Source organism: Chlorocebus sabaeus, chromosome 26 (genome assembly GCF_047675955.1).
Source record: "Chlorocebus sabaeus isolate Y175 chromosome 26, mChlSab1.0.hap1, whole genome shotgun sequence".
In the NCBI taxonomy this organism is placed as follows: Eukaryota; Metazoa; Chordata; class Mammalia; order Primates; family Cercopithecidae; genus Chlorocebus; species Chlorocebus sabaeus.
This window is the reverse complement of record NC_132929.1, coordinates 12900245-12925969: the sequence shown is the minus strand read 5'-3', so window position 1 is coordinate 12925969 and position 25725 is coordinate 12900245. Positions and strand designations below refer to the sequence as shown.

The 25725-nt window shown below is 37.9% G+C and overlaps 1 protein-coding gene across 13 annotated transcripts in view; it reads left to right on the top strand.

The window, feature by feature from the left end:
- The window catches only part of MEIS2 (Meis homeobox 2), a 212074-nt gene that overhangs the window by 5401 nt on the left and 180948 nt on the right, over positions 1-25725 (top strand). For all 13 annotated transcript variants that reach the window (XM_038009820.2, XM_038009813.2, XM_038009816.2 and 10 more), the window contains 4 exons: positions 295-345; positions 1321-1371; positions 2162-2311; positions 11966-12080. In XM_038009820.2, coding sequence (XP_037865748.1) covers positions 295-345; positions 1321-1371; positions 2162-2311; positions 11966-12080 — 367 coding nt within the window. The remainder of the gene's footprint in view (positions 1-294; positions 346-1320; positions 1372-2161; positions 2312-11965; positions 12081-25725) is intronic.

Sequence of the window (25725 nt, the reverse complement as noted above, 5' to 3'; positions counted from 1 at the left end):
GAGCCACAGCCTCTTGGACGGCTGGATAAGGGGATACTTGGGGCCCTGAGAACGACCCTGAGTTGCTGGTTACAGCTTAGTGATACCAGCTCCCCCTTAATGGGGTCAGGACCAGAATGCCCTGATTCTTCTTCAGCGACCCCACTAATTTAAGGCACCAGTTTTTCCTTGTATTTTGCCAAAGCCCCTTTCCTCTTCTCCACCATTGCCCCTTCACCGTCCCCATTCTCACATTTCAGTTTTCTTATTTTAAATGGGGTGACCGTTCAAGCTGACTTTCTCTGTTTCTTACAGGTTCGCGCCGAAAAGCCACTTTTTTCCTCAAATCCAGAGCTGGACAATTTGGTAAGGCTCTCTGTTCCTTGTTTTTCCCCAGCCTTTGCCTTCTCCCATACCCAGAAGCACCCACTTTCTGCTGGAGCTCTGGGGAGTTAGAACAGAACCCTCTTTTGGAGCTCTAGGGAGAGAGGGAGGAAGGGCGCAGCCTAGAGCCCCCGCACGGGAGCTGGCGAGCGAGGAGCAGGATGAACGTGGTGGGGAGCGAAGCCCAGGGAGGCCAAAACGGGAGACCAAGCGCCGAGAGCGCGAGCAGGGGATGTTTCCCAGGTCTCGGCCCCAGGAGTAAACTGCGAGAAGTGAGTTATTTCCTCTGTTTGCCGGGGCAGGCGGCCGAGCCCCGGGCGGCTAACCCGAAGGATGTAACCGCTGGCACTGCTGAGGGCGGGCTGGGGGTGGGGGCTGGGGGGCGGTGAGGGGCAGGCCAGCGCAGGCCACTTTTAGGTGCGATTCTTTTGCTAATTTGCACGATTTCAATATTAAAAGTACTTAAATCCGCTTTCAAAGGCCCTGCCTCAGCATTCATCTTGAGTATTTCCTTCTTTAGTGAGGAAGGATTTCGCTGGGTATGCTGTTCTAAAAAGCTTTTTCTATCCTGAGAAGCGACCTTTTTTTTTTTTTTTTTTTTTTTTTAATTGTCCTGAGGTCGAGGGAGGGGATGTTTAAAGAGGACTAAAAGGAGAAAAAAGGCCTGGCCCGAGGAAAGCAGTCCTTACAGATAGCACAGTGAACATCAGGGGGAAAGATATTAATGCTTATGCTCAGGTTGAGTCAGATTCCTACCCCGTGGCCAATGAGGCAGAGATGATCAGTAATCACTTGATTTTTCTGACTATTTCTTGATCTTTAAGTTTTTCCTGGTCACCTGCCCGTTTCTTCTCCCCAGCCCAATTTTCTCACCACTATTGTCACCCCACTCCCAACCCCAAGACAGGACCTCAGAGTCACACAGCTCTAACTCCATTCCCTGAACTTTGCTTTCAGATGATACAAGCAATACAAGTACTAAGGTTTCATCTTTTGGAGTTAGAAAAGGTAAGCAGGAAATAACACTCCCGGTGTTGATTAAACCACTTCCCTCTTCTAGTTGAGTTGGGATGTTTTTAACAAACCTCTAGTATGAAGGATTGAGCACCTGGAGATTTTGAGCATGTAACCATGTCCATCCTTCAACTCGCTTCTCAACACAGGAGCTCAGAGGGTGGGTGAATCAGGACAGGCTTGCCTTTAAAATAGCCTCCTCCTCCCCGATATTCCCCTCAGGCATTCAGGATTATTTTGAAATGCAGCAAACCATTTATGTTACTGGACACTCAGCCTGCTTGCATCTTTATTAGCTCAGCTCACCCTCGGCCCTGGGTTTGCATTAGGTGCAGGCAGAGTGAATCATCCTCACTGGGTGTCTTTACATTGCTCTGCAGCTCAATTACTTTCCCCTGGAAACATACAGAACCCCTAGCTTATAAAATCACAAACGTTAATGCACTCCCCAGTTTCAATGTGGTAATGTTTTGATGTTATTATCAAATCAGATTTAATTCCCTGGACTCCCAGTCTGAACCCAGTTATTTCCAGTCCTATTTCTTTCTCTCTCTATTGTAACTTGTTGCTCAGAGAAGTCTCTGGAGAATAATATCTGCTGCAACAATTACTCTATTGTTTCCTTGCCTTCAACTATTACACCCTTTAATTAGAGTTAGTTTGGAAGACATCACACTGTTGCTCTTTCCAAATGTAACCTTGCAACCTGGTATTTTTCCTTTCTAAAAATGAAACAAAACAACAACAACATGAGCTGAACCCTCCACCATGACCTTCGTTCTAGGTCCACGAACTGTGCGATAACTTCTGCCACCGATACATTAGCTGTTTGAAGGGGAAAATGCCCATCGACCTCGTCATTGATGAAAGAGACGGCAGCTCCAAGTCAGATCATGAAGAACTTTCAGGCTCCTCCACAAATCTCGCTGACCATGTAAGTCTGCTAGCCTTTGACAATCTTTTAAGGCCACTGGGCAAAGCATTATTGTAAAGTTGTTTTTACATCTAGCTCCACTGATTTAGTTTTCTTTTGAAATGACTTGGTCTCTTTTGGGGTCTTCTCTTTCTTGCTATCTCTGCCATACCCTTCATTTTCATTTCTCCTTTCCTGGACCCCCTCCTATTTATGTGGAGAGCCAAAAACCAGAGAGTTGATAGAGTGATTTGTGGTCTTAATGTGTAAAGTTTTCTGGATTTGGTGACTTGGGTGTTAGCAAATTCTGTTTGATATAGTCACCACTGTGTCTTCTGCTTTCTTAATTTTGTGTAATCAGTGCAGCAGGGATAGAAAGAAGCAAGACGGTTAGCTGGACTGGTCTGGAGAGAGAGGACTGAAGGAAAGAGAATTGGGGAGTGAGTGCTAATTTCCTAGTATCTCACAGAGATGACAATTCTGAGAATTATTGGCAATCTTGCACTGCATTCGAAATAAAAGGGGTGAACGAACACATTACAATTCTCAGGGCTTTTGCTCTATAGAAACTTACTGTCAGAATATGGACTTATTGCCAAATGCCTGAAGCATCTTCATACTAAAAGACAGTAACCTTGATGAACCAATTATTAACAATGTATTACAAAAAGCTGAAGGGAATTATGATTGAGTAAACATAGGTTAGTGGTTGAATTTTAACACTTTAACAGTTGGTGAATGAGGATGGAGAGTATAGTAAGAAATGACTGTGTATGTCAGGCCAGGAAAGGAGATTTCTTTCTATTCTCTCTGTTTCTAATCCTATTTTGGAACCAATCTAGTGAGTCTGATGCTAAAAAAAAAAAAAAGAAAGAAAAAAAAAAGAAAAAAAAGCATATGTAGTGAGACTGAAAATTTGAAAAAGAAGCAAAGAGAAGAAAGATTGCAGCTGGTAGGAAAGGCAAGAGTGGCGAGGTTAAAGAGTGGGTGTGAACAGCAGTTGTATTTATAGGAATTCAAGCCTGGAAATGGGGGACAGGGTGTCTATAGATTACATTCAGTTGAACTCACAGCCTAAATGATATAAGCTGTAGTTTAATAACTTTGTGGCCGAAATATTAATTTAACACTCTGTGTGAGTTAAACAGGCATTAAGGCTTGAAGGCAGTTTGTCCCTACCTCCCATCCCAATTCCTGACTGTTATGGGAAATGAAATGGGATGCCTTAGTATATACCTTCTATGAGGTTCTTCTCTCCCCTGCTCCAAACAAAAGTTTTGAAAATATGCAGTCATAGATTTTCATAATTAACCTTTGCACTCGTATGGGAAGTCAACCTAAGAACAAAAGTTAGAAAAAGTCTAGAAAAGAAAACCTCAGTCTGGGATATCCAGTTCTGTGACAGAATAAATACTATGGAGTTGAAGGCTCCTATTCCTCCTATCTCTTTACCCTTACCTTTTTCCATCATGGTGAGGGAATCTTTGGTGATCTGCTTTGTAGATTGAGTGAATCTAATGAAATCAAAAGGATGCAGCAGTGGTTATGGAAAGTTTATTTGCTGATCTGTGGCGCTACAGTGCGTTGTGGTCCATGGGGCATGACACTACCTAAGAAATATTTATCTTTGTTGTTTTTTATGTGTTTATTTTCATTGTTTTCTGTTTCTAAAGTTTTATTTATTCACATTATTGGGAGAATGGGGAGGGGTCTATTTACATAGTTTGTAAAATGAGAGGTTCACAGTTCTTGGAGCCAAAAGCTTTTCTCATAATGTTTCTAGGAGTACCGACTACTTAGTTTTCGAAAACAGTTTCTTGGCAACTGTTTTTCCAGTGGATGTGTAGAGCTAGAGCATGTTGATGTTTACATAGAAAAGATAAGATAAAATAAGCTGTTTAAAGTATTGGCTGATAGACAATATCAATTTATGAGACTATTGTAATGTTTAAATATCCACTCAAGAAGGAAGTTGTACCTAAGAGGGTAGTGCTTTAATAATTTATCAATCATCATCTTTGGATAAAAGAGTCAACTGTAACATTTGTTGCTCTCCTTTCAGGCCCCCAGTCAAGTAAATATGACAACTGATTTATTTTGAACCCACGAGGGCTTGCCACCTCATTGGGTGTCATAATTTAAAGCCTTTTATTTCCCAGAGATCTGAACTATATAACATTTTTAGCCCCCTGCTATTTGTTTTGAAAGGAAGCAATAATTTGTTCCACCAGCACACCAAGTGGAAAATGGAGAGATTTGCCACAGACTTGTGTTTTATGCAGGGACATGAGAGAAAACCTTGGAGAGTTTTCACCATTTTTAAGACTTTTGTACCATAGGTGTATTGATTATATTCGTGTCCAGCCTTCCCCTTTTAAAGCAAATCCTCTTATGCTTTTCAGCCTCTTCTACAAAGTTGCCTTCCTTCAACCCCTAGCCAAACACAAAGTAAAAATAACAGAGAACCACTACCTGAAAAGTGGTGCGAGTGGGACATTTTCAGCATGTAAATGTGCCCAATTTGAATCTTCAGGTTTATTTTTCATTTGCTTTGATATGCATATTTAATACATTGCCCCAGGCTGGATCTCATTTGGTGAACACTGGTGCAGGGGTGATGATGAGCTACTTCAGAAAGGCCCAGACAGCGCGTTGTTTTCTTGTTTTATCTGTTGGCCCACTATTCTGATCTACTGAGCTTCCTCATGGTTTTATTTGCACATGAAATGCTGAGAGCATTTCAACTTATTGGCTATGAATAATGACAGCTAAAAAAGAAGTGTAGTTTAATTTGTTGTGTGCCAAGGTTTCTCTTGTGGAGGTGACAGTTTGTGACAGCTGTTTGACACCCCCAAAACACATACACCTCTACTTTTATTAAGTGGTATCCAGCTTCATTGTGTGTGTGTGCCTACGCGTGTGTGTGCGTGTTTAAGGAAGGAACGTGCAAGGAGAGAGAGAAAAGCAGAGAGAAATGCATCAGAAGCAAAATATTAGGTACCAATATAGTTTCAGTATTATTTAAAGGAATTTGAAAATGTAAATAAAGTAATGAATGTAAATATCTTCAAAGCAACTATATTGGCAGACTTAAGAATAAGTTTTATATGTTACTAGTAAATCATGTCAATTTCACATTTCATAAAGTTATATAAATAATTTGATATAACATAGATGCATTAAAAGAAGACAACCATAATATCCTTGCTGTCCATTCCTTACATTCAATGAGGTTACTGAATTTGTTCATTTATTATTAACACTTACATATGATGGGTATAATGATAAGAGGAAGTTTGGAATTAAATAGAAAATAATAAATGCAATATTGATTATAATTTTGTTGTATTTAGTAAATTCATAAGGCATGCTTATGTTTTTAATATTATAATGTATTTTGTCTTTTGCTATAACATAATAATAATATTTATAGGTAGGAAAGAGTTATTACAATATTTTTTGGAATGTTGGGGAGAAAAAAATATATAATAGTCAAAAGAAATAGAGCTCTGTTTTCCAGCTGCATTCATGTTAGTTTCCTAGACATTCAAATTTATCATATTTAAAATAAATATGTCTAGAAAACAATTTTTAAAGAAGTTTCAATTTGAAAACTGCTGTGAAATGACCAGCTTTTTCTAGTCTGTGGAGTTTCTGAATAACAGGTGATACTCAAATTATCTATTTTACACAATTTTAGATCAAGTATTTATTTAGACCTAGTACAGACAAAGAAAATATATCCTCACATTGACATGTAAAGATATTACATATCTTTAGATCAAGTTCAGACAAATGAAATCTACTTGCTTGAAGTATATTCTCTGAGCTAAGCTCTACTTGCTTGAAGTGCATACAGTTATATAATTATATTGTTATTCCTAGTTAATGGTCATAAAGAGCCCCATTTTTATTTTCTTTGAAAGAATTGAGTAGAGGGAAGAAAATACAATTATGCCTGTTAACAGTTAATAGCAGATACCTTAAAATTGCCTAGCTCTACTAACATCACTAAGTCAAGAAAAATTATTTTAATTTATATATTGAAAACTGTAATTTAAATGAAGATATTCTGGTGTTTTCTTTTGCATCTCTGAATATATCAAGTTTATGTTCACACAGTTTGTTTGTTTGTTTGTTTGTTTTTTCAAATGGGTTAGGCCAGAGAGGAGACTCTCCAGAATCTTACTTCTGACAGAATATGGGCGAGTGACTCTAGATAAATTCAATTACTACCTGAAAAATTAGAGGGAAGTGACAGTGAGGGGTGGGATAGGTTCAAGTGTTTGTTCTATAGAATATCAAGGGGGAAATAATGAAATTTGATACTAATAGTAATAATATGAATGCTTTATTTTATTTGCTAGTTTCTTATGTGTTAGTGTAAGGTGAGACCTGATGGTATATGCTATTCAAAGCCTCTGGGGCCTATTCCGATAAAGTTCTATTCAGAGCTCTGTCCACCAACTCAAGGAAACATGGCTGGGGGCACGGGTTTGCTGTCGTGTTGCTGCTGCGTAGTTTCTGGTGGTTGATAGCTTTCTTAATTTCCCATTAAGAATAATTATACTATTTAAATCATTTAGATTGTGCCATTGGAGTATGTTTTCAGTGTGACTGTGATGAGATGAAATTAAACAAAGGTTGTACTTGACAACCACATAGACATTCACTATCAGATTTTTTTTAAATTGGCATTAATTCATTTTCTTTTTTTAATACTAAATGTTCTATGGAATATCCCAACACAATTCAAAGTTATAAGAGGCATTTTATAATATGGCATTACGCCAACAATACAAGACATTTCTGTCTTCTCTAAAAGTTGCTCGATTAACTGGAGAAATCATTTGCAAAGGGTACTTGGCACTTCTGTGAGAGTTGCTTACATATTAATCCCAAAGCTTAATAGAGAGGTAGAAGTGGGGAGGTGAGGGAAGGACCCCAGTTTTATTTACATTTTTAAAGAGTGAGTCCAGGTTCTGAAAGCACACATAGGTCTCCTGACTTCTTATGTCAACTTTACAGTACCGTAGTTGAAATTCCAACATTTGTTCAAACCATACAATTAACATTTTTAACTTTTATAGACTTCAGTACCCCAAGATAGGAGTCCTTGTCTTATTTTTAAAAATAATTTTTGCATAATGTTAATTAGGAGTTAAAACATTATACAGTTATAGGAAATAAGTAGTTTATGTATGTTGATACAAGTATATCTTCCCTTTGTTGCTTAAATATATCAAGTCAAATTAATTGCACATGCTTCATTTACTGATTAAAATATCTTCATGTATGTTTACTATTACTCTCTACCTATGAGCACATACCCTGAGTTACTTTATTGTATTTTCCAAGTTTACATGTAATTTCTCTCTTAATGTTATATAGTTTTGTAGGTTCTAGAGGTTATCTGGTCTAACTGATTAATTTTAAAGAGATAAAGGAAATGAACCCCACAGAAATGAGGCACACCACTTGCTGAAGTTCACCTGACTGGTGAGAGGTGGCATGCCAGAGTCTTAATTCCAGTCTAATGTTTTCTTTCCTATACCATGCCCATTGCATTGCCTTTTCATTCATTTGTGATCTAAATGAGTTTCAGATTATTTTAGATAGAACTTGTATGTGGCATGGCCTTTGCTTTTCTCCTTGAAGCCTCATACATTTTACTTCTCCATTCAGTTTTGTATTTATTTACAAACCCTTTATACATTTTACCCCACTGGCCCCATGGAAGAACCATGTGCCATGTGGAATCATTTAAATAGGGAAATAACACCAATTCACCAAGACTTATTAAGTATTCTCTTATAGGTAGGTCCCTCATGGAAATGCCACAGTGGTTTAAAATGTTACAATTCCAGTGTATGTGCAACTTCAACAAGAGAGGCACACGTATGATTTGCTTCCTGTGCCCAGAGATGCCTGTCCTCTCTATGCTCTTTTCTAGATTTAGCAAAATTCAATGATGGTGCTAAATCAATTTTTTTTTTTTTAACTTTCAAGGGAGAAAACACTGGCAGAATTGTGTTTTCTAGGGAAAGCTCTGCGTAAATGAGAAACAGAGTACAGCAGCAGAACGCTCTCCTGTGGCCCCACTACTACAAGCTCTGCCCATACTGTCTCCTGCTTTTATATTAATTACAACTTGCATTATCAGCTGTGAGTCTGTAGCCCAGCAAATAGAAAATAGTGCCCCTAGAGACCTAGCTTCTTGTATCTATTTTCCATCTCCTTCTATTGTGCCTCACTCAGTATTCACTGCTTTTCTCCTGGTAACACTGCTCTGTAACACAATTACGTAAGAGCAAGAAGAGTACCATATTTGACTCCCAATTACTAAAGCCACTGGGAATAGAAACATGTTCACTCCTTGCCCTCGGGTGTCTTCATGATTTTTTTTGGCTGGAGAACAGGACGTATATTGTGGAATGCATATACCTGAATGCTCAGGCATACACGTGCACCCAGCGAGCGTTTCTCTTTATTTTTCTACTTGCATCATGTGTTTTTACATGCTTTTGTATGCCACTTTAGTTTCAGGATTCACTAAACCTCTGCATATAATTTGGCAGAAAGTCATGCAATTTTTCTCGAAGGATGTAAACTTGTTAACTCTAAGGGGAAGAATAGAAGAAAGGAGTCGTGATATAAACAAATATTTTAATCTCAGGAAAAAAAGTGTTAGAAGTAATAGGTTTTGTCCATCCATGTCAGTTACAGTTTTTATGACCAAGGAGGAACAATTTTTTATTGATCAGATTATCAACATTTGTATCTGTATATGGTCACATCACCACCACGTGTAGCTGAGTACAAACAACTTGGGGTAACTCCTCAGCCTTGAAACCCCAGAGGGATTTATCTGTTCTTCCTTCTTTCAAATCAGATGACTATCGTGTGATACTCCTTAGTTGGTGTTCAGTCTCTCAAACAAGACCATAATACCTGAGACACTCTATGGGAAATAAACATGACACATTTTCAGGAGAGCATTTTTAAAGAGTGAGGAAGAAAAGAGGGAAGAGATAATGGAATGGTAGGTGAAAGAGTGAACTTAAGTATATTCTGGGAATGGGCAGAAAACCAAAGACCCAATTTATTTGGAAGAACCAGCTGCTCTTAAAAGTAATATTTGCTTCTCTGGCTTATTTTTCACCCCTTTACTTTAGAAAACATCTCCTTCGGATACCATTGAAAGAAATACACTGAATTATAAACGAATGAGGACTAACTTGAAAACTCAGCACCAGTTTAGCTGATAGGGACAAACCAGTGTTTTCAGTTACAGGAAGTCCTTCTGAGTGATCCGTTCAAATCAATGCAGCGCCTAAACAGAAAGACTTGCTCCGGCTTCATTTAAACGATTATATAATAGCTATTGGATGACATTTGCCTTAAAACATAGTTGAGGTGTTAGTGGTTAATTATTGTAATTTTCATGAGGGGTAAGGAGCTTTTATAGCAGCCGGCTTAATAAAAAGCCTGCAGTGCATAAAATTAACATCATTGCTGTGTACAATGAAAAGTTTAGCTTAGGTGAATATGTTGCAGCTATTTCATTTTCTAAAAGAAGGCTCTAGCCTGTGTTGTTGCAGGACTAAACTCACACCATGCTATTGTTTCTTTTTCTTTTCTTTCTTTCTTTCTTTCTTTTTTTTTTTCCATGTAATTCTTCTAGCTCTTTATCTCATTACCACCCGGCTAACAGCTGACACGAAGAGGCTTCAAAGCTCAAGGAGCCCCTGTATTCTGTTTGCCTTTTGCTTGAAACTGTTGGAGTGGTTTCTAACTTAGATAAAAAAGAGAGCTCACAGGCATGACTTTGTGTTCATACAGGCAGCAGAAAACCTTGACTTTTATTTTATTCTACTCAATTTCATTCCCTAATCTCCTTTCTCAAACATATCCTTATTTTAGAGATCCATACCTGTGCCATATTTATAGTCACAAAATTTCTGCTCAGGGTTTTCACTTTGAATCAATTGCTCGCCTGATAGCAGTGCCAGTAGCATTGTTTTATACAGATGTTATTAATCCATAGAGCTCTGGATTGTTATTTCATAATCTATCAAAAATGCCAAATATTAATTTACAGTCAGTTTGCTGCAGATCTGTAGAGGGAAAAATAAGTTTTGTAGTTCCAAATAAGAACATTTCCCTGTTTTTTCTCATGTTGGTTTCTTGTTTTATTTCGGTAACATCATCCCTGCTGTATGTACACTGTAGAGTTGATGCTGAGAAAAATGACAGACTGACTTCTTTTCTTGATGAACTATATATAATGGCAACATGGCAAGATTACTTTCCCTTGGTCAAGAGGTTTATTTGTTGCCTATACCCACGTGGCTCTATCTGAATTCTTATTTACCAATTCTAGTAAGAAACAGTGTATACTTTGATTGGTTTTTTAGTGATATACTTTGTGTACTTTGGTGTATACTTTGTATACTTTGGTGTATACTTTGTAAAATGTATATACTTTGGTGTATATTTTGTATACTTCAGTGTATACTTAGATTGGTATATACTTTGTATACTTTGATTGGTTTTGAGGAAATATTTTGCCCCTTCCTCTGACCCCCAAATCATTCACTTGCCAGTAGGTCTGTGGGCTTGACTGAAGTCGTCATATACAGGTGACAAGTGTACAGCTCTGGCTTTAAGGCTGGACTGTTTCATATGCTGTTCCTACTCTCCGTTTCTGCCAGAGGAAATTCCATCTCTTGCCTGCCTTCATGTGGTGCTGATAAAGTCCTTCCTGTACATTAGAATTCCTGTTTTCCTTTAAGCAACAGCAGGGCATTGCGAATGATCAGGAAAGGGGAGGAGGAACAGAAGATGAATATGCTCAGCCAAGTAGCATGAGCTATAACTCTTGGTTTGCCTTGCATGTCCTTTGAAACAAGTAGTTCTTCTAGGAAGAAGCACTGCTCAGTGAATTTCAAGCTTCCATGAAGCTCAAGTGAAAGTCCTCTCTAGCTTACTAGATGGCCAGTAGTTCACATGTGTTTCTTTTTTTAAATTATTTCTACAAATTAAAGCAAAAATCAATAATTTGTTAGGTATTGATGCAGTGATTAATATCATTACCTTTGTTGATTATATAGTCAATCAGTTGATAATTTTGAAAGTTTTTATAGGCTATTTTAGGGCAATGCATTTGAAAGATGTCAAGGGCTGTCCCATATATTGTAGAGCCTGTAATTATTTAATGGAGTCACTGAATTTTGCAGATGTTCATGTTCTGAAGTATTTAGTGTTCAAGAGCATTGGAACCTATTTCTTGGAAGAATGTACCCTAATTAAGAGAGTGAGAGTAAAAATAACTTTTACATATTTCATTAATTTTTTTTTACTTTAGAAATTAACTTTGTTTAGGTTTACATTGTACATAATAAAATTTACCCATTTAAAGTGTACACTTAAATCAGTTTTAACCAACATATACACTGGTGTAACCATCACCACATCAAGTTCTAGAGCATCTTTTCTTTTATATACCTATTACTAAAAAGACGGCACACTGTAACATGACATGTGTATATGCGTAGTGCCACAAATACTAATATGCATACTTTTTCTTTGTCTCTTTCTGTGCCGTTCCTCTTGGTTCCTCATTTATGGCTGAAATGGTAACTGTGGAAACATTCCTTGGCATCCTGACATCAGAACCCTTCTTCTTGGCGAGACCATGATGATGCAACCTCAACCCACTCAGCAGGCACCCCAGGGCCCTCCAGTGGGGGCCATGCTTCCCAGAGCGGAGACAACAGCAGTGAGCAAGGTAAAAGGTCAAACATTTTCCTCGTGCAAAGTAGGCATGACTAAAATAACTTCACTATTTTATGATATCAGTACATCTACCTCCATGTAAACAGGAGAGTGGCAGGTTAGGAGTAGAATCAGCTGCTATTTAAAGAGACAGTATGTCCTCTTCTTAACTTACTTTACTTAAAAAGAGAAATCAAAGTGAGCTGTCCAATCTTTACGTAGGCATGACAATAACAATTGATTAGTTCTGCCAATTCTTTTACAAATTTGGTTATCTACACTTTATTTCTGTGTGTGTAAGTGGAATGACAGACCTGCTTTACTGCTGTGATGCAGTAGCTTGAATTGTGCTATAAATAGCATATCTTGCCTGTAATATCAACAATAAGCATTCTTTATAATCAAGCAATTATGCCTCTAAAGCACATACAATTTAAAAATCTGTTCTTATTAGCTGCGGAAATATTGTGGGAATTTTACATGGAATCTTATCCTGGGAAGGTAGATTTTGAATTCTTAGAGGATTATTTTTCCCCATTTCCATTCAGCTGACATGGTGACTTTTGTCACAAGTCCTAAAAATTAGAATAATCAGAGGGCAAGGGGGACATCAACTGCAGATGTTGAGGAAGCCTAGTGCAATTTAGAATAAATGTTACTGTTTAAAACTCACCTATTGCACAGAAAGCAATTATATGTTGGTAAGAATGACTCATCTATGGCTAAAATGATAATTTAAAGGAAGATGCATTATTGAATGTGGGCCAGAGAAGTGTATAGATTTTACTTTTTAATATGTTACATTAGATGGTGTCTGATCTCCTAGGTCTATTTCATCTCTATTATGACTGTGTTTATGGCCACAATATTTAAGTATTAGACAGGCTTCCAAGTAGAGGGCAGTTTAACAGCTTGAGCTGTAGTTATATATGCCATTTAAAGCAGGGTGTTGATGTACGTAGGGTGCCTTCCGTCCTCCAAGCTTCTGACTAAGAATTTTGGATTTCTGAGGTTCTAGAAGAGTCTAGAAAAATGTCCTTTCTAGGATACCATTCACTTGTGAATGGGTCCAAATTAGAATCTGAGTGTAAGCAAATCGAAAGTAACACAGCGATGAATCCTATCAGATGGCAAATTGTGGAAGAACTTGCAAATTGTACCTATATAATATATACTGTTTTATATACTGTTTTATTCTACCAGTTAGTTTCTATATAAAAGATAAGTAAATTATAAGGCATTTTCAAGGTAACTGGTACATAGGGTCAATGGATCTGCAAGCAATGACTTAACTGTGGTTCCATATCACAGTGATGGACTTCTCAGCATGGTTAAATCTGGAAAGCTTTCTATGACTCCATCCTTCCCACCACCCCAAATTGCGGCGACACAAAGGGTGAAATGTATCTATTAATAAAAACGAAATACTCTAAACATTGTATAAAAGAGGGGAAAAGGAGAAGCCGACTTAATGGTCTAATGAGGCTATCTTCCAGAGAGTTCTTGTGTGTGAGGCTCACTTTGACCTTTTGCTTTGCTCAGGAGCCCAGCGCCTCATTTTTCACATTCTTGCAATTACGTTAACGCTTCAAGCATTTCTGACTCCAAGTCAGCTAGCAACACCAGGCATAACTCAACACTGTGAGTTTTTCTCCTCTCTGTAGATTCATTAACAGGTCACCAAGGTCCCAACTGAAATTTAAAACTGACTGGTTCTGTTGGGTTAGTTGAGTTATGGCAAGGGAGATAGCAAGAAAGGGCCAGAGAGAAGAGGAGGTGGGAGAGAGACGAACCCCAGGTTTGGAGCAGGGATTACTTGTAATAACGAACAAAGCATAAAGTTTTATTATTTTGGTTAGTTAGTTTTGTTTTTTTAGGAAAGAGAAGAATTCCGACACTGATATATAGGTAAAGACAATCACACAAACTTCTGTGCTGTGGGGAGATGCACCCACTTACCCAATGTTGAAGGATTTGATCCCTGTAGGATTCTGTTCCTTTAATCATATCTCTGTGGGATTAAATAATGGACATGGTAGCTTATGGGTATGAGTGCTAGGAAGTCAGTCATTTTACCGTATCAACGTTTGAAAGAAAAAATAAAAGGTATGATTTCTATAAAATGAAGACTGCTTTGGCATAGAAAGTTTCCTACCTGGCTTACCACATCAGTGATTAAAACACATATCTAAGGGCATTCTGGCTTTTTACAGCAGACTTTAAAATGTGAAGGCCAGACTTGAGTGTATTTTGTCATACTCATGCCTATATTAGTCTTTTAAACAGGGTTTCGAGGTAGTTTGATATTTTGTCCCACCGAATTGTCCAGAGTAGTTTCAGCGGGAAAGATTAATTATCTGCTTCAGGGCAAAGTCAACAGAGATATTGACTGAAATCGCATATGCTTATCCTAGGTTAAATCTTGGGGTTGATGTATAATGGAAAATGTGGGAGAGAAATTTATGTCCTTAGTATTAAATATATTATAATGTTTCACTGGAAATCAAGTTTGTAGTTTAGCAAAGAGTTTTCTTATTCAGAATTTATTAGCAAAACAGGCATATGGAAAACTGTAAAATGATTCAGTTTCAAAACAAATTATGATAAACACAAAAAATAGGGATGAATTGTACTAAATACAATGTTTTCATACACATTTTAAATTAAACTTTAATAGCCATATGCTATAAAACAATACATGTATTTATGTTGCTTTATAATTTTTGTGATTATGTTTACTATAATGATTCATACAAACTTTACTTTGGAACCTAAAAATACCTCATTTTATGACCTGATAGTGAAAGAGCTACAGTTACACAGGTGAAAGTTCATCTTTTCCTCCACAGTGTTTCAGCAGTGAACCAAAAGGAGGAGAAAAAAAATGTATATCACATTTTAAAAATATCATAAGGAATAAACTTGGTAAAATGTGAAACCTGACTTTACTATCTTTCAAAGAGCACATGTCTAACAGTAAGCTATCTAAATATGAACCAGACTTTTCATTCACTGATTTCTCTTGCTAAAAGCAGCCAAAGGAAGGGAGTTTGTCTAGTTAGTCACATTAGAATGAGGAAGGAAATCTGGTTTTTCAAGGATAGAATTAGGGTGCAGACTTGGGGCTCTGGGGAAGGAACTGGCCCTCTTTGTGTCTGGCTTCCCATCAGTAAAATGGGGCTTGATAATAAGTCTAGGGACCCCTAATTCTGTACCTGCTGAGGCAAAAGCTGCTTTGTATTTCACTGTGTATTTTGCCAGAGTAACGACTAGGAAGCAGCCCCTTGTTCCTAGAGCACTCTGAGAGCCTTAGATGAAAGGCACAATATATGTACAAAGTATTATTATTATTGATGGGTTTGTGTAGCTCCCATTAACGCTGATGGGAGTTACGCATGTGAATTGGCAAGAGAATAGACCCCTCAGTGTTTAGAGCACATGAAATTTACATTTTTTCCCGTGCTGTAATTGAGATGTTGACAAATTGGAGAATATTGATGAGCCTTTGTTTTAAGTATTTCGTGCCAAGTTTGTTTTATTTTTCCTGGTTTGAACAATGGTATGGGTTCAGCAGCAATGAATAAAAAGGGTAGAGTAAAGATAACTTTGTATTTCAATATTTTGATGTGCCAATATGAAATAAATTGTCTTAGGCAAATGGAATATGCTGTTTTAATCATTAGCTATGCATGAAAGAAAAATTGATGTTGACATCTTTGCTGTAAAATCGTTGTAATGGGGCCTTCCTTACAATTCATTTTTGTAAAATTCATTTTGTACATTTTGCAGCAATTGAACAATCCCTGCACTGTGAATAGGCAGGATTCCCAGAAATACCGAGACAGTTGGCCCAGTAACTGCTGAGCTCACACTGCACACCACACGCACGTTAACCATACTGTTGCCAGACCCAGTTTAACCTAAATACATTAGCATTCTAGAATCTATATTGCTCTAATCTTTCAGGGCTGTACAAGCCAGCATAGTTCTCCCTAACTCTGCCACCTACCACGTCCCTCTGTGGATGTCCCCATCTATTTTCCAGGCGATGAGGCTAGAATTCCTCATATCTAGATATTTATTTATGTATTATACAGTTCTTTAGCAATCATGGTGTTGAAACCTACAAATACCTCCTTAGTAGTGAATGTGTTTATAGGTAAGCAAATGTCTAAAATAGTATTGCAATTTTGAGCTTATAATACATGTTATAGTTATAAAATAGTATTTTTTCCCATCCAAGTATTCCAGTTATATATTTAAAGGGATATACGTTAAAGTTATATATATTAAAGAGGAGGAGGGGGCTTCAAACCCACTTACTGTGGGTCCTGAATATGTTCTACTGGGATTTCTTATTCAGTCTAGGAAAACTCTGTCAATGGAATGTTTTCATAGTGGCGGCAATCTCTTTAAAATAACCCTAAATACAATATGACAGATGCCATCTGGCATAATCTTTTGCTAGTTGCTTTTAACTTTTATTTTTCCTAGAGCTAAGTTCATCCAAAACTGGTCACTTACTGTTATGATAAATATGATGACATTTTTTTTTCCTTCCTGTCCCCTTAATTGTGTCAAAAAAATTCTCTGAGACTATAATTGATAATTGAACATTGCCATGGAATAAACTGTTGTATGTGGACTATTTACATTGCATTTTCTTTCTTTTTTTTCCCCCCAAGTAAAATTTAAAAGAATGCCATTCTTTAACCATCAGGAAACATCCAAAGATTTTCTGTTGATTTTCTCAAGACTTTTTAGAGTAGTAACCATTAGAAGTAAAATTGAATTCTTCTAATAAATAAATGCTCCAGGAGCATGTAATGGTACTCATAAATGCTTAAAAGCTGTCTATAATTGCTGTTAATTTTGAGTAATTTCTTCCTATATGTATCAACTTACTTGAGAAACCCAGAGTTGGGATTTCTAGATTTTTTTTTTTTAACTTAGTCATGTAAAGGGATGTCTCCTGATGCCAGTTAGAGTTTAATTTAGAGTAGTAATTAAACTTGAATACTGCCTCATAAACAAAAGATAAACAATAAACCAGCCACGTTCCCTGCTGTTTCATAGCTTTCTTTCCCAGATGTTTTAGCCTGATAATTTTTACGCAGTGAACTACCTAACATGGAGTTTTGTGGACAGAGGTAGAAAATGAATTTTTTTTTTTTGGTTGTTGTTTTTTCCTGGCAATCCTTTTTTCCTTCCAAAAAGCAAAATGCAAAGGATTTTTCATTATTTAGATTTTTTAAAACTCTGGTGAAATAGATATTTAATGGAGATGTGCTTTAATGGTAACTATGGTTTTTTTCTTAGATATGGCTTTTTTTCCCAAAATTAATTTGGTCATGAATGTCTTTCACACCTGGTAATTGAAAGAGAACCATATTTTTATTTAAGTAAAATCTTGATAATAAGTCAAAGAAAGAAAAGCTTGACAGTGGAGAATTTTTCTTTTTTACCCTTCTTGCCACTTCTCACTGGCATGCATTCCCACCCACGGCCAGTGTTACTTTATGGCTCTGCTCTTCCTTGGGCTACAAGGGTCTCTCTGTCCAGTTCTAGACCCTTCCACTGTCAGCCATGATCTTTCTAATTGTCAGGTACGAGTCAGCCATTCAATGCAGAAGCCATGTTATTTTCACTGGGTGGGGTAATTACTGAAAGCTGAGAATAGCTGCACTAAAGACAGAGGGATACTTTCATGATCCCATTAGCATAAGAGTGGGTAAATTATTCATGCCAAGTGAGGATTCTATGGGGAAAAGTATAGTTAATGCACATAGTTTTTAAATGTATCCCTTTCTGCTCTGAGACTAAATTCTTGTTGGAATCAGTTCTCAGACATTTACGGGAAAGCTCTGGTGGCGTGTTAGATGCAGTTCATCTCTCTCTGTTTGCAGCGCTCTCAATAGAGACCATCTGGCAAAGATCCAAAAGGTGATTAAACAAAATGATCAGCTCTTGTTGCTGTGTTACATGTCCAATACTCTGGATTAAAAAACATGACCCAGGACAGTCAAGCTAACGTCATGCCGCTCCCCCTTCCCCCTCCCATCTCGGTATAAGAATTCAGATGGTCCACAAATGTGTGTGCCATCTTTGTGTCCTTATGGCCCATAATCATGAACAGGTTGTGCAAATGGCTCTTTCTGTAGCACTGTCTGTTCCAGCAGCATAGAAGCATTTCATATTAATTGGGTCAGTCTAATATTCACATTGGCATGGGGAAAAATTACTAAAATTTATTCTTATAGCAGACAATGAATATGTGTGCTTTCTGCCATGAGGGAAGTGAAATCTGACAACTGGCTTGTGCAACTGATTAATTTTTCTCGAAACTGGAGAAAATCAAAGCATGAAAAACTGTCATTCTCTGAAAGCAATGCACAACCCTTTTATAACTAAACAAAATGGATTGGGTAGGGGGCTTTCGGGGAGCTTGTAGAAATGAGCTCTGGTTTTAACGCCATAATCAGGGATGAATTTACAGTGCCATTCAGAAGAGTCCTCCCTCCTCATAAACAAGCCGATAATCACAGGGAAGCTGACTTCCAATTAGCTTCTCCTTTCCTCACATGGATCAGGGTATTTATATGTCCTCCTTGAGCTTTGATATGCCACTGCTGAGTTAGTACATCTCATGTCAAATTTGAAAGTTTGGAAATAAAATGTTTTATTATGAGGAAATCCTGCTAATAAGCCAGGTAATTTTCAACCAATCATTTCACGATTGAGTTATAAGGTAAAAATGCCAAGATTTGTGACTAAGGGACAGATGTATCTTATCTTTGGGGGTCTGCACCAAATGCCAAGTAGAAATATAAATTGAACAAACCAGACATTGTGAGGAAGTGATTGAAGAAATATTGAGATGAAATCTTGGAATGAAATATATATGTATATTTATAACAATGCTGTGAATTGCTTACATGTCACATTTGCATAAGCCTGAACTGTGATTTTATTAAGGGGCAGTTTAGTTAAGGCAAAACATAAGACTATTAACTCATTAGGTGGTTCAGAGATTGCAGCTAACCATTTAATATTGTGGAAATAGTCTATGACTGATATTATAGGATAAATTTAAGTGCGATTGTTGAGAAAGAGAATAAAGCAGAAAAGAAAAATTTCTCAAAAACCACTTTAAAACATCATCATTCCTTGTCAGCCATGCTTTCTAAGGAGGAGTAAAGCAGTAGGTAAGAAATACAGATGGGCACAGGACTCAGGGAGGGGAAGTGAGGGTCCCCTAGAGTCAGTGCTGTGTGGCAGATGAAAGGGACTCACATAGCCTTGGGGGTCTTAAGGCTATTATAGGGCAACTCATGCTCTGTTATCATGCTGATTTTTCAATTGATTTTTGACGGAACAGTACTTGTTGAAGCCCTCCAGAGCATAAAACACAGCCTTATGGTGCTATACATTGTAATACACGTGTTCTGTTTTTCCCTTCATTGTCTTTACTTTGCTTCAGAAGAGTAGTCTGTGATGACGCCATGTTATTTTTTCCCCTTCTTTCTTTCCCATTTCTACCCTCAGAGAGTTTCTTAGAATTCTTACTGCTTTTTTGCTGGGGAGGAGGGTAGTAGGAGAGTCACTTTTTATTTTCACATGTGGAAATTTGTTTTTAATCTGGCCTTTAAAGGTACTTTATATCGGCTGGGCGCGGTGGCTCAAGCCTGTAATCCCAGCACTTTGGGAGGCCGAGACGGGCGGATCACGAGGTCAGGAGATTGAGACCATCCTGGCTAACACGGTGAAACCCCGACTCTGCTAAAAAAAATACAAAAAAATTAGCCGGGCGTGGTGGCGGGTGCCTGTAGTCCCAGCTACTTGGGAAGCTGAGGCAGGAGAATGGCGTGAACCCGGGAGGCGGAGCTTGCAGTGAGCTGAGATCCGGCCACTGCACTCCGGCCTGGGTGACACAGTGAGACTCCGTCTCAAAAAAAAAAAAAACCAAACCAAAAAAAAAAAAAACCTTTATATCACAGCAAACAATAATATACACCACTTTTATATACCCAATTTATCTCTCGGTAGTCTTGAGTTATTCACTATCTTTCTGAGGACCAGCAAAAAAGCAACAATGGGGTTTCACTGAAATCTAGTTCCTCATTAAAATGAAAGTGAACCACTTTAGTATCCCTGCTATACAGCAATAAGTTTCCTCAGCTTGCTGGAACGCGAGGTCTCGAGAAAAGAAATGATGAAAGAGATCTGGAGGGAGTGTGTCCTTGCTTCTCTTCTGCCTGCCTTAGAAATTTGTACAGATGAAAATCCTGTTCTGATGTTAACTTCTCTGTGAGTCTTCCTGATCTGCCCAGGTATGAGGCCACAGTTCCTTCTCTGCACTCCTGTGGCACTTTGTACCTCTGTTCCAACATCTTTCACGCTGTGTTGTAATTCTTTGATTCCTGGTCTCTCTCTCTGTCTCTCTCTGCTTTTCCAAGGTACAGATTATCACTTCTTCGACTATCTGGCATTAGTATGTCCATTTTTGAAGCGATAAACAAAATCTACAGGTTTTTCTCTTTTTAAGATGTATAAATCGATCAAAACTTTGTGTGTATTGATTCACTGATGTGTGCCTGAACATAAATGAACTCTTTGGAACGTATGGATACATTCTATCAAATTCCATTACATCTTTAAGAGAGAAAAATTATTTTGTTTTACTGAACTTACGTTGTATTCATTACTGTCTTAAATATGTCGGTGGACCATCAGCTCCAACTTAGCATTATTTGGTTATAGATAGGTTCTTCAATTTTAGGTTTCCATTTTAAGTATTACTTTAAGATGGTACTTAAAATGGGACTTATTTGTCCTTCAATGTCTTATATTGTGTACATATGGTCAGAGTTTGGAGATGCAATTTCATTATGTTATCTATACAAAATGTGTAGATGGATGTCTTTAAATGTAATGGTAAATCTAATAATGGAAAATTGCTTAGTGTGGCAAATAGTTCTCATGGACTCAGGATCCATTTTGCTAATAAATCTTGTTTAGGATAGGATTGACCTCAAGGAATTCATTGGTTGGTCTTCACACACAGGTAAAGGAGCCTGGAAGTATTTCTTGAATTTTTAGGCCCCACCTCCTGTTGTCGATTTTCTACACATGTCCTCCAGTTTTTCCTAGTTTGCATTTGGGGAAATATAATTATTTTTGGTGATGCAAGCAAAACCTTATAGTGAGTTCTTTTTCATCTACATGGGATACTGTCTAGAATCTTGAACTATGAGTCAAGAGACCTGTGCTCAAAAGTCATGATTGCGTTGAAAAGGGCACAGACCTAGAAGACAGAGAGACATGAGTTCAAATCCCAGTTTTACTCAATATCTGCCAGATTCAGTCACTCCATCTGGGAAGTGGAGTGCTTAATATAATCTCACTTACATTAAGAGAGATTCCATGTGTTCAGCAAATAACATTGCCTGGAACCAGTAACTGTTGGTTCCTTTATTCCCCTCTCTCTTCCCTCTGTCCTATGCCGACATTAATTAGCTGTATGACCTTGGCTGCGTCCTTTAATCTCTTTGGACTTTTACTCACCTGTAAAATAAGATTGAATTAGATGATCTTTTAAATCGAAGCTACAGGAATCTAATGTTTCCATTCATGGGTCTTAATTTTTATTTGTACATTTTATCTTTTAACATAAAGGGAGGTCGCAAGCTTTTCATCAGGGGTATAACATCAACTTTTTAATTTTTTTTGATTTATAATACACAGTGAAGTAGTATTTCTGTTTCTTGTTTTTGGTTGCCAGGAAAGCCTTTTTCTTCTCAGTTTGGCAAAAATATAACTAGACATTAGAGTTTATTTTCTGAGGATAGTGGAATGCCACAATTCAGATATAGGACATCTAAGGTGGTAGTATTAATACTAATAGACTGTTCAATCTGCTAAGTGTGAGGCGTGTTTTGTAAACACAGAGCAACTTCTCCATTCTCCATTATCTAATTAGAACTCTCTCAGTTGGAATTTTCTATACTTCACAAGTGGAACAATAAATGATCATCATTACAGAGGCTGAGGTTCTACCCACTCCTGAGATATGTTCCAAATCATTCCAGAAAAATATCTAAATAATTTTCAGGAGAATTTTGTAGTACAATATATGTTTAGGCAAGTTCTAATGATTTACTCTATAAATTCATATAAAATATAGATAAGTACCTTATCTTAGTCAATGAAATATTTGTTTAATCAAAACACTTATTCCTTAACCCTTCCAGCTAGAGGCATGACTGTTGCCTTAAAATCAATCGTTCTTTTTTTATAAGTTTGAAGATTTACAAAAGTAGACTGGGAGTGTAAAATTTCATATTTCTTCTTCCAACTAACATTTGTAACAAATGCCATCCACTAAAATAAAACTTCCAAAATTTCCATGTACTAAATGTGAAAGATGAAAAAAAGTTGATAAATCATTGATTATTGGAAGCTCATGGACTCTACCTCATGGGTGTCCTTTTCTGACAGATTGCCACACACTGGGCCTGATGTGTAGATGCATACCACTCTCTGGAGTCAGGGAGCTCTCACTCTGTCAAGACCTCTTCTAAGTGTAGGCTGTTTAAATTTAATGCACAAAGATATTCATTGAGCAAGGCACCTTGGGAATAAAAATATGGAAATCACAAGGGTCCTTATCTTCAATGGCTTACCATCTCCCAAGATGTGTGTTTGTGCATGTGTGGGGGGAGTACCATGACAAGCATGCAAATAATTCTTACACATGGCAGGTACTCAGTTATAGGGGGAGCTTGTTGTAGATGAAATGGCAGTTTTGGAAGCAGGTGGATCTGAACATTCCTCTTTGTCCTGCCACTTCCAAGCAGCAATGTTTCTGAATGTTTGTTTCTTCACCTGTAAAATGGGAATAATAACGTCTCATAGGGCAGTTGTTAGGATTAAATTGACATTTGCTTTTAAAAAGTCTAGTCTGGTGACTAATAGTGGAGCCCCAAAATTATTCTCTTCATTGAACATTTATGGACCATTTAATTGTGTCAAGCACTGTCCTGGGTTCTAGGGTATAAAGCAAACAAGATGTGATCTCTTTCCTCAGCAAGGTGATAGTATTTAGTAAGCAACTCAGAAATGTAAATGAATAAGTACACATGCTTCTAATGTTGCATTTAACATATAGGTTGTAAGGTATTTCAGAAGAGGGAGCGATTACTTCTGTCTGAAACATCTGTGGAAGGCTTCACAAAATTCGGAAGGTTTCAAAAGATTTCGATGGCCTTCAGTGAGTGTTTCCAAATGGACAAAGTAGGGAGGGTGCAGGGAGCAGATGAAACAGCCCGTGCGAAGGCACTTAAGTGTGATGCAGTATGCTGTGCATGGAGCAACAACTGGGGTTGATATTGCTGTTTGCATGAGAGAATGCATGGCGAAAAAAAAGAGGCTGGAGAGGTAAGTGGGGGCGTACATGAAGATCCTTTTTTTACCACACTAAGAAGCTTATGCTTAATCCTGTAGAGCACTGTTTACCAAACTTTCCTGGTGATAAGCAGCTTCTCAGACGCATATAAATACAGATTCCCTGGCACACCACAGACCACAGGAAATACAGAACCAGGACTTTCCAGTGGGAAGTGCTGGGAATCTGATTTTCCAGTCCATACCCCTGGGAAACCCTGTTCTGGGATGTGAAGAACTCATTTTAAAGAAGTTTAAGCAAAAGGAGTTTATGATGGTGTTTACATTTTTACAAATAACTCTTGTAGAATGTGGAGAATACATTTGAGATAAAGAAGACTCCATATAGAATATGGATGAATAGTCTAGCAGATGGGTGAGGATTGAATGAAAGTGGTGGCAGTAGAGTTGGAGGGGAGAGGACTGACATTACATGTGGGGAGAAAGGAAGAGGACAAAGTCCACACTAACAGGCAGGTCTCTCCCTGAAAGCAGGCACCATAGTCGAGGTAGTTTTCTCTTTCCCTGCCATGTGTTTAAAGTATGCATATCTACCAATCAGTAGAGAAGAAGAGGAAGAATATTTCATTTGCACATGCCAAGTTGTCGAAGTGGAAATGCTTGGTGCATGTTGCGTGAATAATGATTCTTCTTGGGGCATAGAGCACTCACAGGCAATATAGCGTAGTGGTTAAAGGTATGGCCTCTCCTGTTGCCTACATGCCTTTAAATCCTCAGATCTGGCCGGGCGCGGTGGCGCACGCCTGTAATCCCAGCACTTTGGGAGGCCGAGGCGGGTGGATCACGAGGTCAGGAGATCCAGACCATCCTGGATAACACGGTGAAACCCCGTCTGTACTAAAAAAATACAAAAAATTAGCCGGGCGTGGTGGCGGGTGTCTGTACTCCCAGCTACTCGGGAGGCTGAGGCAGGAGAAGGGCGTGAACCCGGGAGGCGGAGCTTGCAGTGAGCTGAGATCCGGCCACTGCACTCCAGCCTGGGCGGCAGAGTGAGACTCCGTCTCAAAAAAATAAATAAATAAATTAAATAAATAAATAAATAAAAATAAATCCTCAGATCTGTCACTTTTCTTGGTCAAATCTCCCATCCTTCACTTTACATCTGTAAAAGGAGGGTAATAAATAATACCTAATCTAATAGATTTGGAGTGCAAAGTAGGGATTAAATGAGGTGATTTATGTAAAATGATAGTAATTTTATGCCTCATTCATAGTAACTCAATGTTATAAATATGTTTTATTTAGAAGTCACTTTCAAAATAATTGAAAACTGACCCCATGCAACAAACATCATGATGAAGAACTAAAAATGAAATCCCACATTTGTCCCTGGAAAAGAGAAGTTATGATTCCCTGGAAAAGAGAAGTTATGAATTGTAAAGCTAGAAAAGCATCTACCTACTCTAAGCCTGGCCCCAAGCCCTAAGCCCGGACTTCTAGTTGGAAGCAGTTGTTTTCCTCCTAAGTCTGATTACACATTTCGGGCACCTGAGGTTCCCCTGGTGCACAGTAATTGTTACATGACTTACTTATTATCTTGCTTGACTGTAAGATTCTTGAGGACAGTTTCCATGTTTTAGGCATCTCCTCCCTCTTCTAGCCCCCATTGTGCTACAATAATATAGGAGGCCTTCAATAATAATTATTTTTTTTTGAAAGGAAGATTGGGTCCATATTGTGAAGGACACTGAATAGCAGACTGGGGAGTTTGTGCTTGATTTGCTAGGTAATAGGGAGCTATTGAACAATTCTGAATGGGGGTAGTGACATAATTGCCTTCCTTTTGAATGCCAATGACAAATTCTCTACTATGTCCTCCATGGCCAAAATAGCAGACCCGTATGCTTCCCTGAAATACGGCCTGTTTGAAAGACTGGATATTCTTTTGAGGGAAGAAGCAAATTTCAAATAGCTCTTTAAGAAAAATAAAGCTTTGACATTCCCTCTAAAGTACTTTATGCACTTAAATTATTGTGATTCCTTAGATCCCATGTATGTGACACCATTCTAGAAACTTGTAGACAGGGCCCAAGGGCACATTTTTATAAATTTTTTTTAGCATTGTTGCAATTATTAACACCTAGGAATGACTTAACAGGATTGAGTAAATATATCTTCTTCAATATTTAGAAAACTGTGGTTCCAGGAATATTTAAATAGGCATTACTTTAAATGAACAAACAAACAGAAACAAA